Genomic DNA, 14,767 nt, shown 5'->3' with positions numbered 1-14,767 from the left:
TAAATAGCCATAATTCCTGGCCTGAGGCCCCATACCTCCCATTTCCTCCAGTGTTGCTTTCTATGCTCTCTGATATTTTCTCTCTCCTGCTTTCAGAATTAATGGGAAACTTGATCTCTGGGCTGTTGTCAATGTCTCAAATGTGAATCTGCCCTGTCAAAATCTTCACAAGGAAAATGAGTCACAGCGTCACCTGGGTGATGAGGTTATGATACCTCACCCCTAGCTTTGAAATGTTATTTGTGCTTTTCTATCGTACATTGATTTGGAAAGGAGAAGATGCAATGGCAGTGACAGATTGGAAGCCTGGTTCTTTAGACATTCAGAGCTAGCCCAGCATGGACAGGCACTGACCACCACAAAGTCCTGCTCTGGACTCTCCCACCCTCGATTCCACTTTTCACCTTATCTGGGAGCCTTGAGAGAAAACCTGCAAGTGTAGATCAGCCCTGTTTTCCTAGGGTGATTTTACCTCATGTGCAACCTGTACAAGTATTTTGAGTTCAAATCCAGCTCTGCCCCTTACTAGCTGTGTGTGACTTGGAGCAAAGTACTTAATGTCTGTGTGCCTCCATCCCTTCAGCTGTAAAATAATAGTACACTGCATAGCCTTGTTAGAATTAAATTACTTAATATATATAATATATTTTTGTATATATATATCATGATAAAGTGCTTAGAGAAGTACTTGGTGCATAGTACTATATAATTTTTCAATGTATTATTAATTATCGTATTCTATAAGGATCTGAAGGTCCTTATAGAAGGATTTTATAGTCTTAACCTTTAAAGGATATTTTGGGGGAGGGGTGCATTTATTTTATGAAATGTGCATAGCCCTGAAAAAAATTCCTCTATGAGCTATCAGAGAAAAACAGGGGCGATTGGTTAGCTCAGTTGGTTAGAGCCCAGTGCGCTTAACAACAAGGTTGCTGGTTCGATCCAAACATGGGCCACTGTGAGCTGCACCCTCCACAACTAGATTGAAACAACTACTTGACTTGAAGCTGATGGATCCTGGAAAAACACACCTAAATAAAAGTTTAAAAAAAGGGGGGGGGACATAAAATATTTATCAAATGAGGCACCTAATCCCTAGTCTCCAGAAGGAAAGTAGCAATTTTCACTTCATTTATATTGTCTTCTTCCAAGCAATTATTTATCGAGTTCTTAAGTACAAGACACTTTACCAATACTATTTGTTTTCAAGAAAATTCTGCACAATAGGTATAAGTATCCCAATGAGGGATGAAGAAACTGAACGCTAAAGAAATTAAGTAGTTTGCCCCAGGTCATACATTTAAACAGTGGCTGAGCCAGGATTTGAACTCAAATCATTTGACCCCAAAGCCATGCCAGGGAACATGTAATCAGTGACTGCCAGTGACTGATGACCAAGAGAGAAATGGATGTGAAAAACAAAGGGAGCAGCAAGAAAGGAAGAATAACAAGGGTAATAACATCATAAGCAAATTTAGACTCAATTATGATTTCCAGAGTTTTCTAGTCTTGTGTATTTGCCCTTAAACTGTTTAACAGCTCAGGGTAGAAATCTAGTTAAAATACTGAGGGTGCCAAAAAAGTGTATACACATGACTTGTATTCATCTTTGGTTATCAGTACATATTAAGTATTATAATTTTAATAGTATTTTCCTTTCTTAAAATGTGTATACATTTTTTGGCACCCTCTGTAGGAGTCTATTTGTCTTCAAACTGTATGTCCTTTACATGACACCCATCCTCCCCAACAAAAAAATTCAGTTGTTCTTGCCACATGCAGAAGAATACAACAACATATCTTCAAAAATCAGAGAGAAACTATACTTGCACTTGTTTTAGATTTCTCAAGTACTGTTGTAATGGGCACTCACTTACCTTGTGATTGACGTGGACCATTAAGGCATGTGTGAATGAGTGTTGATAGATACCAGTGTCTGTAAAATCATCCCACCAACCACCTTCTATAAATAAGCATATTATAAAAAGCAGTATGTTTGCTGTGCAAACGCAGTTTCAAGAAAAATCACCTAGCTCCCCCTCCAAGTATGTTCCTGACCCTAGCCCCTCCTACATAGAGATTCTGGAGCCGACCCCGTCATAAGATCTGAAATTCTGTTAATCAAAAAGTCCTTCAAATAGTCTTAGTGCTGATGTTAGGACTACTTCCTGCTTAGTAATACTTTCTGAGTGTTTAGTGTTGAATTCTTAGACAGAATTCTGTTTGGTTTCTTAAAATGTAGGAGACTGGAGGCCTAGGTTTAAGACCTATTCTACCATTTGTGGGTCTTTCCACCAATCTGTTTCTTTATTTTGTAAGGGGGATAGCACACTTATTTAGCCTGTTTTATTGTAATTCCTTGAGGAACAATTTTGTAAAGTTGAAAGTACTTCATAACCTGTAGTTTAAAAATTCAAACTACTGTGTGTTTTTTGTATTTTATTTAGCAAATGGTGTTCCAAATTCTTTTCCATTCAGCTAGGCTTTATAATGACATACACTCTGATGACATATTATGTACTCTCACGAGATATTAAGTACAATGGCATTCAGAAGAGCTTTACTAACTATCTAGTGGAGGTACATCCCAAATTATGTTGGAAATCCCAAATCACGATGCCCCTCTCTCCTCAGGAACAGATGCTCCTAAGCTAAGCCCCCACGAAGTATCTGGCAGTTGCATTCACAGCTTTTACCAGACACGAGTAAATAGAGGTCTCAGAATCTGCACAATTGTTTTACTGGGTGTGTACAGGATACAGCTAGATCTTGACATTTATCTTATTAACATGCCTTCCCTTAGTCTAATGGTAATATAGAAATTACTCTGAGATGATATTGATAATGGCAATGATTCTGATGAGAAAAATACTAGAGCTACCCTTTTTTGAGCAATTACAATATGTCAGGGACTATGCTAAGAACTTTATATACATTAACTCGTTTAATTTTTACAACAACACAATGAGATAGCCCTGATATTCCCCCCATTTTATAGATAAGGAAACTGAGGCTGACTTGCCTAAGTTCAAGAGATGGTAATTAAGTGGCAGAGCAGAGATTCAGACCTCCACACCTCTAACTCTACAGCCCATGCTCTTATACACCAGGGAGTATTGGCTTCCTACATTCTATATTAAAAAGCACTGGATGACGAGTGGGATTGAGGGTGGGTGCTGTCATTTAGAAGCTGGATAAACTGGGCCCCTTTATGCTTCCTTAATTATCTCAGTCATAAAACAGGCACAGTGATGTGTTCCTACCATGGTTATGATGAGGTTTGAATTGACATACTAACTATATGCTGTCCATTCATAAATGTAAGAGGATGGAGGAATGTGACTGCTGGAGAGTGGCTTGATGCAGACCCCAAGCATTAGTTTCTCAGGGCAAAGCAAGGACACCCAGCCAGTGAGCTGGGTGCTGCCCATTTACATGCTCCCTGATCACTAACATAGCGTGACACGTAGTCACTTAACTACAAATCAATATTTTTGGAGCATCAACTCTGTGCCAACAGTATTTCAGCTACCAAGGCTTTGAGGATTGTAGAAAAGTGACAAGGTCCTGCTCTCAGAAAGTTTATATTCCAAAGGAAGACTCAGTTAATAATGAAATAAAAATATATGTCAAGTGATTGTAAGCGTGCAGAAGGAAAAATAAGGTAAGTAGGCCAAGGGTGACAATACTTGGAGAAGGGCACATATTAAAGTAGATAAAGAAGGTTTTTTTCAATCATTTATTCATTGAACAAAATGTACCAAGTACTACCGACTTAGAATGTAATTTATGAAAGTGGTTGAATTTTAAAAATAAATCACTAATCACTATTCAGCATAGTAGGAAGAATATAGTAATTTAAATACTTATTGTGTCCTTTATTTCTTTGTGTCCAACAAGAGACAATTTGTGGTGACAGGAAGGAAGGGAGGGAGGGAGGGAAGAAAGACAGGAGGGAGGGAGGGAGGGAGGGAGGGAGGGAGGGAGGGAGGGAGGGAGGGAGGGAAGGCAGGAAGGCAGGAAGGCAGGAAGAAAGAAAGAAAGGAAGAAAGGAAGAAAGAAAGAAAGAAAGGAAGGAAGGAAGGAAGGAAGGAAGGAAGGAAGGAAGGAAGGAAGGAAGGAAGGAAGGAAGGAAGGAAGGAGGGAGGGAGGGAGACAGTTTTCTGCTTGGTTCCCTGGACTCTGGCTTTTTCTCCTGCTGGTTGGCTCTGGGCACCTTCTCCAGAAGCTCAGACTGTGGTTTGCTTTTGTGAACACGTAACTGAAAGGAATTCCCCTGCCATGGTGATACAAGGGGCTGTCTGCTGGTAGACTGCTTTTCCATCTTTTCCCAGATGTACTGGCTGCCTGTGGCTCTTCCTTTTTCTCCAGTTGTTAGCAGAAGAATCTTCATGGTCCCTCTCATGTCTTGGTGTGTGTTTTCAGCGTTTTCAGCAGCCTTATGGGAAGTTCCCAGCTCATTCACCACTATAGGCACAGAGACCTCTCCAAGGGCAGGATTTAGTGTCTCCCTCATCTTGCCCACCTTTTTTTTTCTTTGAACATGTGGCTTGTAAAGGTAATGAACACTGTAGAGGTAGTGAATACTAGTAAAGGTAGGAAACACTGGTCGAGGTAGTGAATACTAGTAGAGGTAGTGAATACTGGTAGACGTGGTGAACACTGGTAGAGGTAGTGAGTACCTAGTGGAGGTAGTGAATACCTGGTAGAGGTAGTGAATACCTGGTAGAGGTAGTGAATACCTGGTAGAGGTAGTGAACACTGGTAGAGGCAGTGAATACCCGGTAGAGGTAGTGAATACCTGGTAGAGGTAGTGAATACCTGGTAGAGGTAGTGAATACCTGGTAGAGGTAGTGAATACCCGGTAGAGGTAGTGAACACTGGTAGAGGTAGTGAATACCTGGTAGAGGCAGTGAATACCCGGTAGAGGTAGTGAATACCTGGTAGAGGTAGTGAATACCTGGTAGAGGTAGTGAACCACCCGGTAGAGGTAGGGAACACCCGGTAAAGGTAGGGAACACTTGTAGATGTAATGAACAGGCAATGCTCACCAGAGGATCAGCTCCCACCGCTCAAGAGTGGAGCCGCTTTCTCCCAGAGCTGACTCTCAGCCGGTATTTGCTTGGGCATCAGTGAATTTGACCTTGATTCAGTCAGGTGACTTATACCTATGTCTGCCATACCCAGAGGTTTTCTGAAAGAGTTTAGTCACATTATTCTATCCATCATGTGCCCTGACAGATGGACCAGCGTAAGTATGTGTCTCATCTGAACCTTGGGCTTCTCCCAACCCCAGTTTGAGGACGGGGACTTCCTTCCTTAAATAATGAAGAAACTAGTCAGCCCAGCCTACAACTTTATGCCCTGGGGCTCATTTTACAGATTAAGTATTAATACAGGGAAGAGGAGCAACTCCTATAATCCCATGAATATTTTCACCTGTTTTACAAATAGAGAAATAGAAATATATATTTTAAAAATAATTTGATTGATATGACTGTAGCCAGTCCATAGATAAGATGACTATAAGTCAGTTGTTTTTATTTTAGATTTATTGACATTTCTACATGCTTTTACAATTACTATTATCATAATTTCGTTTCTATAGTTTTATGGCTTCTCTCCTTGTCTGACCCCTGCTCATTTATTTTCATAATTCGTTTTTGTGTTCAACCTCACCATATGAAGTCAGTTACTCAGTTAGGTGTTGGGGAAACATATACTTGTCTTAGTTGGATGCTCTTGAAGTCCATCACTGGGAAATAAAGGATTTTAATAAAAGTTGACAAAACGGAATCCCAGACTTCTTTGCCTATCATCATCTTTCTAAAGTGACACTAATTGAGGTGGTTAAATTTGGATTCGTTCAAGAAATATTAATGAGCATCTACTGTGTGCCAGACACCATTCTAGAAACTGGAGATTCAGTTGTGAATAAAACAGACAGGGTCTTTCCTATGCTGACTTTTGTCTGTTAGAAGGTGCCAATTATAATATACTCTTTGTCTCTTCTCTGTCTTGTGGGACAAAGAGTGTTACAAATATACAAAATAAAATAAAACCTAACTCTTTTTAATGGAAAATGAGTTTTCCAATAGTACTTTATAGTGTGTTGAATATGCCACTTCGTATTCTTTTAGAAGCAAGTGGTCTGTATATGTTAAATAAATATATGAATGTGAACTAAAGACCTATATCTTGATCACTAGCTATTATTTAAAAAGCTAATGATACTATTTCAATTTTCAATATAGGGTGCTTGGTTCTCTTACATAGTAAGCCAATCAGTGAGCATTTATTTCCCACTGGAAGCTCTGGAGCTGCAGCAATATGTTGTACCCTTCAACTAAAGGAGGAAACCGACTTCTGTTACTACCATTCTGCCAGGATTTGCAAGATCACTCCTAATGGCTGACATTCCCCTAGAGAATTGCTTAGTCATATATTTGTGCTCCCACCTGCCTAGGAACCAAAAAAGGCCTTTTCCCTGGACTGAAAATCAGAGTTTAAAAAAGTGATGACAATTCTTGGCAAAAGCACAACAGTTTCATTGCTTCTGCCCTCACCCTGTTCCCCACCCCCTCACATTGTAGTTAGAGCTTTAAACCAGACGGAGTATCCCTGGAACCCCATGTATTCCAGCAGTGCACATTCATCTTTTAAATGTAGGAAAGCTTCTTTCCTACAACTGCCCAGAAACATGAAAACAATTCATCTACAGAACTGGAGGAGGTTGGCCCATCCTCCTTTCTCTCCTCGATAAGGGGCATTTCACTGGATGTCTGATCTTGGACTAGATTCAAAGGAAGCACAGAAGCTCCACTGTAAACTTTAATATTGGGACATTTTCTCTAAAGTATGTACTATCAACTATGCTTAAAAATAGAGTGAAATTTTCTGATGTGAATGTCACCTCAATACATTATTAATAAAAAGCAGTGAGTCATAAGTAGATATTTGACTGATTTCATACATATCCACAAACCCTTTATTCTGCTTCCTTTATGGGCTGCATAAAATTGTGATAGCCATGAAAACTGTGGTATGTTATAGAAAACTTTGCTTAGGACATCTCTGGCCTTTCGATTTTGCTTCTCAGAAATATCTTTTGTTCAATCAAATTGAAATCTTTTGGTTTACTAAAGATAGTCTCGGAAAGAGGAATTGGTGTACATCAATGATTTTTAAAACATTTAAAATCCAATCCTGCTTAAGAGAAAATGTGAAGAGTTATAATGGTGGTATTTATAACTGGCAGAAGTAGATACGGGGCTAAGTTTTTCTGTGCTCAGAAGGTTGAGGTATTCCTATGATAATTGGAAAATGTTAAATGAAGTGAGGTGTCCCAGTTGAGTGGATGATGTTATTTTAGTTCTAAAAGTCAGGCGTTCATGGATTTTTGCCCAAAATTCTTTTCTAACATAAAAAATGCCAATGTTTAGACATCTTAGAATGAATCCTAAGTTGTCCACTCCTCCTTCCCTCAGAGGGAAAGAAAACTATTCACCAGAGCAACAATGTTGGGTATTGAATAACTACTTCTTAGTTTTGGCTTTCTTATCTATGATTCTTAAATACTGATGAAAATTATAGCTCTTTCATCTAATGGATTTAGAAATTTGACTAGATCTCGACAAGTTAATGTAATGATACCCTTCATCTTCTTCAAACTAATGAGTAGTCATCCAAGATTTTAGCCTTGGTTGAAAAGTGAAGATTTCATATAGTCCCTTGGCTTCCTTTCAGATTTCATAAATTACAGAGCTCCCAAATACATTGGTCAGTAAAAATACTAAGCTACAGCAATGAAGATTCCTAAGAAAGTTATTGCAACTTGTAATGATACTCTTCCTACATACAATTCTCTGCACTGGAATGTCCTCCAGTGAATTCACAGACAGCAACAATCCCATGTAAAAATGAAAGATTTGAAATTCCCTCAGAAAACATTAGAGCTCAGCACAAAGCTTGTCAGTGGCAAGGCTAAGTTTAAAAAATAAATCTATTTTAATGAAACTTATGAACTGACCTTTTAGCCACTAAATATCAGAATCTACTTTTTATGGACCTCCTCCTTAGATAACTCACATATTTAGTCTATGTGCCTTATTCTACAGGATGGTTATAAGATCAGGTGTCTACTGTGAATTCCTGGTAAGTTACTGATTGTTAAAATACTATTTTAACAGGTTATTTTCAAAAGGCATATTAAAAAAAATCCTGTGTGTCCTGTGTGGGTAGATGTCATATCCATGCTCACTGGAAGGCTTAGCAGAGACACTCAGTATATTTACATGAATAGATGAATGAGAATGTTGACAGGATACTTTATGGATTGTCTACTACAAGAAAGTCCAAGGGCTTCCGGTCATTGATGTAATAAAATTGGACTTCGGATGTGGTGGGAGGGGAGAGGATCTGAGTTCAAATACAAGTTGAGCCTCTTACTCACTCATTCACTCTATGAATTTTGGCAAGTCACTTTTCTGGGCCCCCACAGTTTTTTCTTTTAGAAACTGAAAGGGTTGTGCTGAATATATTGAATGCTCTGGTTTCCCTGGATTCAGAAATCCTTTTGTCTTAGGTAAGGTCTTCTAGTTCTAGCTGGGAAAAAGTCTATGTGGCCTGACATCTTGGGGTTAGCAGTGTGGAAGCCAGTCTTGGGAAATGTCTTCCTTCTCGTCTCGTCTCTCAAAAAAATACACTTTCAGTCCAATTACTTCTAGTACTGCGAAAGTATTTATGCCAGAAAATAACCAATAGTTTGAAACATATTAATAGAATCAATTAGAGGTACAAAAGAGAAACACACACACACACACACACACACACACACACACACACACACAATCTGGCACTGTCTGGCTTAAGATCCAGTTTGTACTTAAATATTTTTGTGCCTGGATGCATCTGTTCAACCACTTAAGTCTGGCCTCATAGGCTGCTTTCTTCTCTCCCTTACCCTCCCCCCTCCTTTCTCATCCCTTCCTCTCTCCCCTCCCCTCCCTTCCTTTTTCCTCCCTTCCCTTCACCTTCTCTCTCTGTCCCTCTATCTGAAAAATGTGTAATAGTTGTCTTTTTCCAACCAATTTCTAGAATCCAGTTTCCCTAAATCTCTAATGATGGTAAGTGATCCAGCCATTCCTCCAAGATGAGCTAGAAGCCCAAGGAGTACTTTGATCACTTCTCTGGGTGTATCCGCCCGTCTGGGTACCTAGCTCTTACAGAATCATCTTCTCCTCTCACTCCTGACTCTGCCCTTTCAAAATTTTCTCCCTTCCTGCCCACCCCTTCCTCTTTTGTATCCTTTAAACGCTTGAATTGTTCAGGTAAGCCTGGTCCCACGATTTTGGCACCCAAGTCTAGTCTGAGCCTTTTTAAATAGTAGTTTTAGCGTAGATGCTATGTACAGAAGCTTAAGTCCTGATAATTTGGAAAGGTAAAGTGGCAGATCATCTGAGAAATTGAGGCAGTGAGGGGAGAATTGAGAGGAACTCTTCCTTGATCCATATAAAGTTTCTTTATTTTATGCAGATTCTCAGCTTCCTTCTGTTTATGTTTTCCAGCTTGTTAAGAATTTCATCAGCATTTTTGCTTTATGTTCTTATAAGAGGCGGGTCTGAATTTATAGCTTTCTTGAGTCACCAGAGGGTCTTTTCTGCACACCTGCCCACTTTGAAATAATTGGTTTATCTATTTCCCAAGGAGCAGTCTTTGTATTAAAGAACCACTTGGCGTCAACACCCAAGTGCAGATGTCCTGTCACATAAGATGGTGCCTCATTCAGAAAACTCAAGATAGAGTAAAATAAATTAACCGTATCTTGGCTCCATGCTCCATTCACAACTGTTAATTTAACAGGGTTATGCTTCCATCTCTGAGCAGAGAGCTCCTGGCAGGGACAGCTGCTCCTATGCCCCAGATTGTGCTGTGTGTGTCCCAGTAGGAACCATCCAGAGCAGCAGGACAGCGGGAAGGTGGGGGTGCATCAGAGAAATCAGCAGTGAGGCAACATGGCGCTGGGAAGAGGGAGCAGGCAGAGCCTCTGCAAAGTGCTTTTCACCCACTCCTTTCTTTGTATGGAGACATGCACAGTTAACTGAGGAAGAGGAAAACTTTTCTTGAATGTTATTGGAAAATTGTTAGTCCTGCTTTTATTCTCACATGTAGTGTATTTTCAAAAATGCCTTTGTATATCCACTAGCATGTTAATGGACCTACATAACAGCAGGCTCATGTGCTTGTCCAAATTATGTCAGACAGGCCTGCATCATGAAGAGCTGGATCTAGGTCAGTGGGGCAGAGCTGGTATGACAGGTGGAAAGCATACCATTGTGTTGGCCTGCTGTGGCTTACCTCCTAAACTGGAACAAAGGCGAAGGTCAGGCCAAGGTTAAGATTGGGGCCAAGCACAGGACCTGTTACCTGATAAGCACTCTTTTATTATTGGTCTTTTGAAGGAAAGTTGCTGCATTGTTCACTGTTGTATTTCCCCATTATTTAGAACATTGTTCACAAAAGTGAAGAAAAGTTATGTGCTCCAAAGTTGAAGGAAGGAATGAATGGAGACTATCAGTAACCACATTGGGGAACCATGGTGAGCAATGGAGTGATACGGAATTTTATGTACTTGCCTATATGTTTCTTTCCATAACGATACCTATCTTCTGATTTAATTTCCCTGTGGAAAAATATTATTTATGGCATGTTGTAAATATTTTAAATATTGCAACCAAATGGTAAAAATTTTGTATTCTAATCTCTTGCTTTCAGTACTAGGATGGCTCTATCGACAATAATATAGAACTAATTTTAGGCTTAAATTGCTTTGGGAATAAGAAATTGAGGTTTGGTAAATATATGCTGCTCTTTCAAAGGTGGAAATGGTGTTTTCCACTCTTTTTTTAAACTCAAGAATAATGGCCATTTTCTGTCTTCAGATTTTGAAGGTCTGGTATGTTGATTACTGGTGTTGGACCACACACGGGGGAATTAGACATCATTTTGTGACCAGCATTCTGAGTTGTCGCATTCTGAACAAAACCCTCAAAGCCCTCAAATTCATTTGCATGTTGCATAAAACCCTGATAGAATTTGTTGTCTAAACCTCTACCGTACTCTTTGTCCCAGATCTGTTGATTTCACAACCAGACCTGAAATCTTGGATAAAATAATCAGACTTTCCCATAATATTTTTTTAAATTGTGAAGTTTAAGCAGAGTCCCACTCAGAAACCCTGAGAAAGCATTACCTTTCAGAACTGTTTATGTAAAACCTAGGGTGAATGTTATTTGAATTATCAAAGTACATCTATAGGAAAGCTGGTTTAAGTTTGGCAATGGAGAGACATTGAGCTGGGGAAAGAAATACATATCAAATAATGCCGGTGATTCTGGAAGCCTGAAAGGACATGAGTTTTGCCATAAAATAATGTGTTCTCTATTCAAACCCCCACCAGAGAGAGGAGGCTTGATTTGAATTTCTACAGTATTGTAGATTTCTGTACCTGGCACAGAATAAATCATTTGATAAATATTTGTTGAACGCTGTGATTTGCAGGGAAAAAAAACATCACTCTATCTCTCCTTTTCCCCCCACTTTGTCCACAAAGGTTGAAAAAAACGATGAGGACCAAAAGATCGAACAAGATGGCATCAAACCAGAAGATAAAGCTCATAAGGCCGCGACCAAAATTCAGGCTAGCTTCCGTGGACACATAACAAGGAAAAAGCTCAAAGGAGAGAAGAAGGGTGATGCCCACGCAGCTGAGGCTGAAGTGAGTGAGAAGAAGGATGAAGCCCCTGTTGCTGATGGTGTGGAGAAGAAGGGGGGAGAAGGTCCCACCACTGAAGCCGTCCCAGCCACTGGCCCTAAGTCTGAGGAGACCGGCAAAGCAGGAGAAACTCCTTCAGAGGAGAAGAAAGGGGAGAGCACCCCTGATGCTGCTGCAGAGCAGGCAGCCCCCCAGGCTCCTGCCCCCTCAGAGGAGAAGGCCGGCTCTGCTGAGACAGAAAGTGCCACTAAAGCTTCCACTGACAACTCGCTGTCCTCTAAGGCGGACGACGCCCCAGCCAAGGAGGAGCCTAAACAAGCCGACGTGCCTGCTGCTGTCACTGCTGCTGCTGCTGCTGCTGCCGCCACCCCTGCTGCAGAGGATGCTGCCACCAAGGCAACAGCCCAGCCTCCAACGGAGACTTCAGAGAGCAGCCAAGCCGAGGAGAAGATAGGTGAGCAACCGTGACAGCCAGAGGCCAGGAGTGGGGAGCTCATTGGAGCCTATTTGGAAGGCCAGGCCACGTGGGCCATCAAGGGAGAAGGGAAAAGGCTAGAAGGTGTTTTCAGGAAATCAAGGAAGGCTGTGCTTAATTCCCCAAAATGGCAGGGCTAAGAACCAACTCTGGCCACTTATATCCCCAAATATCTCCAAGCCTGAGAGAGAACTCAGGCAGGTCTGTGTAGCCGCCAGTACTAGAAGATCTAGCAATTATCTTGTTAATTGGATTGGCATAAACACTAAAACTAGGTAACCCTGATTTAAAAAAAATAAATATATATATATATATATATATATTCTATGTGGTGGTTAGACTTAGTTTAATAAGCAATTTCTGAGGCCACATATGTTTTGTGGATGGGAATTAGCTAATGTGATGATTTGGCTCTAAGAAGTGCCTGTTATAAATACAGCCAACTCCTTATTGATTCAAATGATCTAGTTTGTGAATTGCCAGCAGCAAAAACATAATCTCCGACCACCTTTCCCTTATCTCACAATATGTTACTGCGCATTCTCCCCACCATCAAATTGGTGAGCGCTGTGCGTTGTGTGTGTATACTCAGAGAATGTTAATTGTAACATTAATCAGGGTCAAACTAATTAGGAAAATAAGTCTGTTGAAGTTGCCAAAAACAAAAGAAAAACCCCAAATATAGAACACATTGTGAAATCAAACATAAATCATCATTTTATTATTGAAGACGCTACTTCTTACCATATGCGTAAATAACTGAGAGCTGACTATGACTGTAGAAAGGTTCTGGATTCTCTTTCGTTTGGAGCTCTTACTTGAAAATTGGAGTGTTTTCACTATTATTAACCAAAGAGCCCGCGCAGCATTGAAATGGAGCATCCCAGAGCAAGATACATTTAACAGACCTTTACCTCTGGAGACTAGACCCGTGCCTCACCCCACCCATTCCTAGTTCTGAAGGAAGCAGTTTCCAGAGTCTTTCTCTAGCCTCATATGAGCCATGAATATCTTTCAGCCCCAAAGATCTTAAGATAGAGTTGCTTCTGTGCCAGTTTAAAAGGTTGAGTTTAATCCTTTAGAACTTCATGGACTTAACCCATGATGTGTCCAAGGACCCAAATTTGGACTGGACCATGCTGTGCCCTTGGAAAGGACCTACTGCATGAGAATGCTCTGAGAAATGTTTTGACATCCGATCATTAGATTGAGAAAGTAATTATTGGACATGAGCCCTCATTTTATTTCTCCAAATTATATACTAGAGGATGGCAGATGATTATTCTAGATATTTTCAGGTCTATCTCTTTCATCTTACCCCCAAATTCTGAGTAAAAAGCCAGATTGTATTACTATTATTATTATTAGCATTCTCTAGCTACAGGTATATCACACACCTTTCTATCAGAGACTCATTTTAAATCTTCATTCTAATTATATACCTGCCCCAGAGTAGTCTTAACTGTATACCACACCTTGGGGTTAAGAAGATAAGAATTTTTTCCCTGGAAAAGGTAAGGCATGTTGTAAAGAATGGGGTATTGGTTTTAATTTACTCAGCAAAACAAATCTTGTTCATGACTTTTCTGTAGGTTGAGGATTCTAGCCTCAGATAAGATAGCTGGAAACCGCTTTGCATATGATAGACTACCTATTGTGTGATTTTCATAAATCTTAGAAATCAATCATGCTTTTAAAATATAGAAAATGTTTGACATTGCTTAGACCATATTTTTTAACTGGGGCTTCTAAAATTGTCAGCACACAGAAAGACACAATGTGATTTTAGGTGTACAGTCAAGTTTTTGTTTAATAGAAAAACAGACTGCTTGAATCAATGAAAAGTTTAAAATACAATATATTTTTAAGAACATTTAGTTTCATTACTTTTCAAGTTATGATAACCCAAATGAATACAATATTTTATGTAGTACACAATAAATGTCAAATATTGAATGAATGAAAATTGACTAGATTTAATTTATAGACGATTTGTTCACTCATTCATATAATCCTCCTGCAACTTTGCTTACTCACTTGTTTATCTGATTGAAAATATGCCTGGTCTATGAAAACAAATAGAGATTGTGCTCTGTGCCAGATTTTACAAATTCTGGCTGAAAAACACCTCAGTCTGATTTTATTATGTGTATTGAAAGGTAATTGAAGGTATAGGTAAAGTTCAACTTGAAGGTAATCGGAATGGGCAATTTATTTTACGTTGTTTCTGAGCTTTGGCTCAGTATTGCCCTCTGAGTTAGGTCCTGAAATGCTGCCTGTAGTTTTTTTCTGGCTGATGTATCTATTAGCCTTGCCTGCTGTATGTGACAAGCACAAATTACCTAGATATGGTGAATTTTACAGAATCACAGAAACTAAAGGTGACAAGATCTATTATAGCATCTCTGGCCCAGATTCCCAGGGGGCCCTGTATGACATTTTCCTCTGTCTCCCATTGGATATATTTAACCCAGATTTACAACCCAGGTTAAAATAACAGTACTTCTAATTGGGCTCTA

The 14,767-nt window shown here is 39.7% G+C and overlaps 1 protein-coding gene across 2 annotated transcripts in view; it reads left to right on the top strand.

Moving 5' to 3' along the window:
* The window catches only part of GAP43 (growth associated protein 43), a 95,674-nt gene that overhangs the window by 41,908 nt on the left and 38,999 nt on the right, over positions 1-14,767 (top strand). The window contains exons 1-2 of one of the 2 annotated variants that reach the window (XM_074331579.2): positions 10,579-10,597; positions 11,612-12,227. In XM_074331579.2, the coding sequence (XP_074187680.2) occupies positions 10,595-10,597; positions 11,612-12,227 (619 nt within the window). In that variant the 5' untranslated portion in view covers positions 10,579-10,594. Of the gene's footprint in view, positions 1-10,578; positions 10,598-11,611; positions 12,228-14,767 lie in introns of those variants that run through there. The other variant, XM_019734880.3, reaches the window with a different exon arrangement.

The sequence above is a fragment of the Rhinolophus sinicus genome, chromosome 17 (assembly GCF_057876585.1).
Source record: "Rhinolophus sinicus isolate RSI-liver-muscle chromosome 17, RSI-T2T, whole genome shotgun sequence".
Classification (NCBI taxonomy): Eukaryota; Metazoa; Chordata; class Mammalia; order Chiroptera; family Rhinolophidae; genus Rhinolophus; species Rhinolophus sinicus.
The sequence above is the reverse complement of the archived record's forward strand: the minus strand, read 5'-3'. Positions and strand labels throughout refer to the sequence as shown.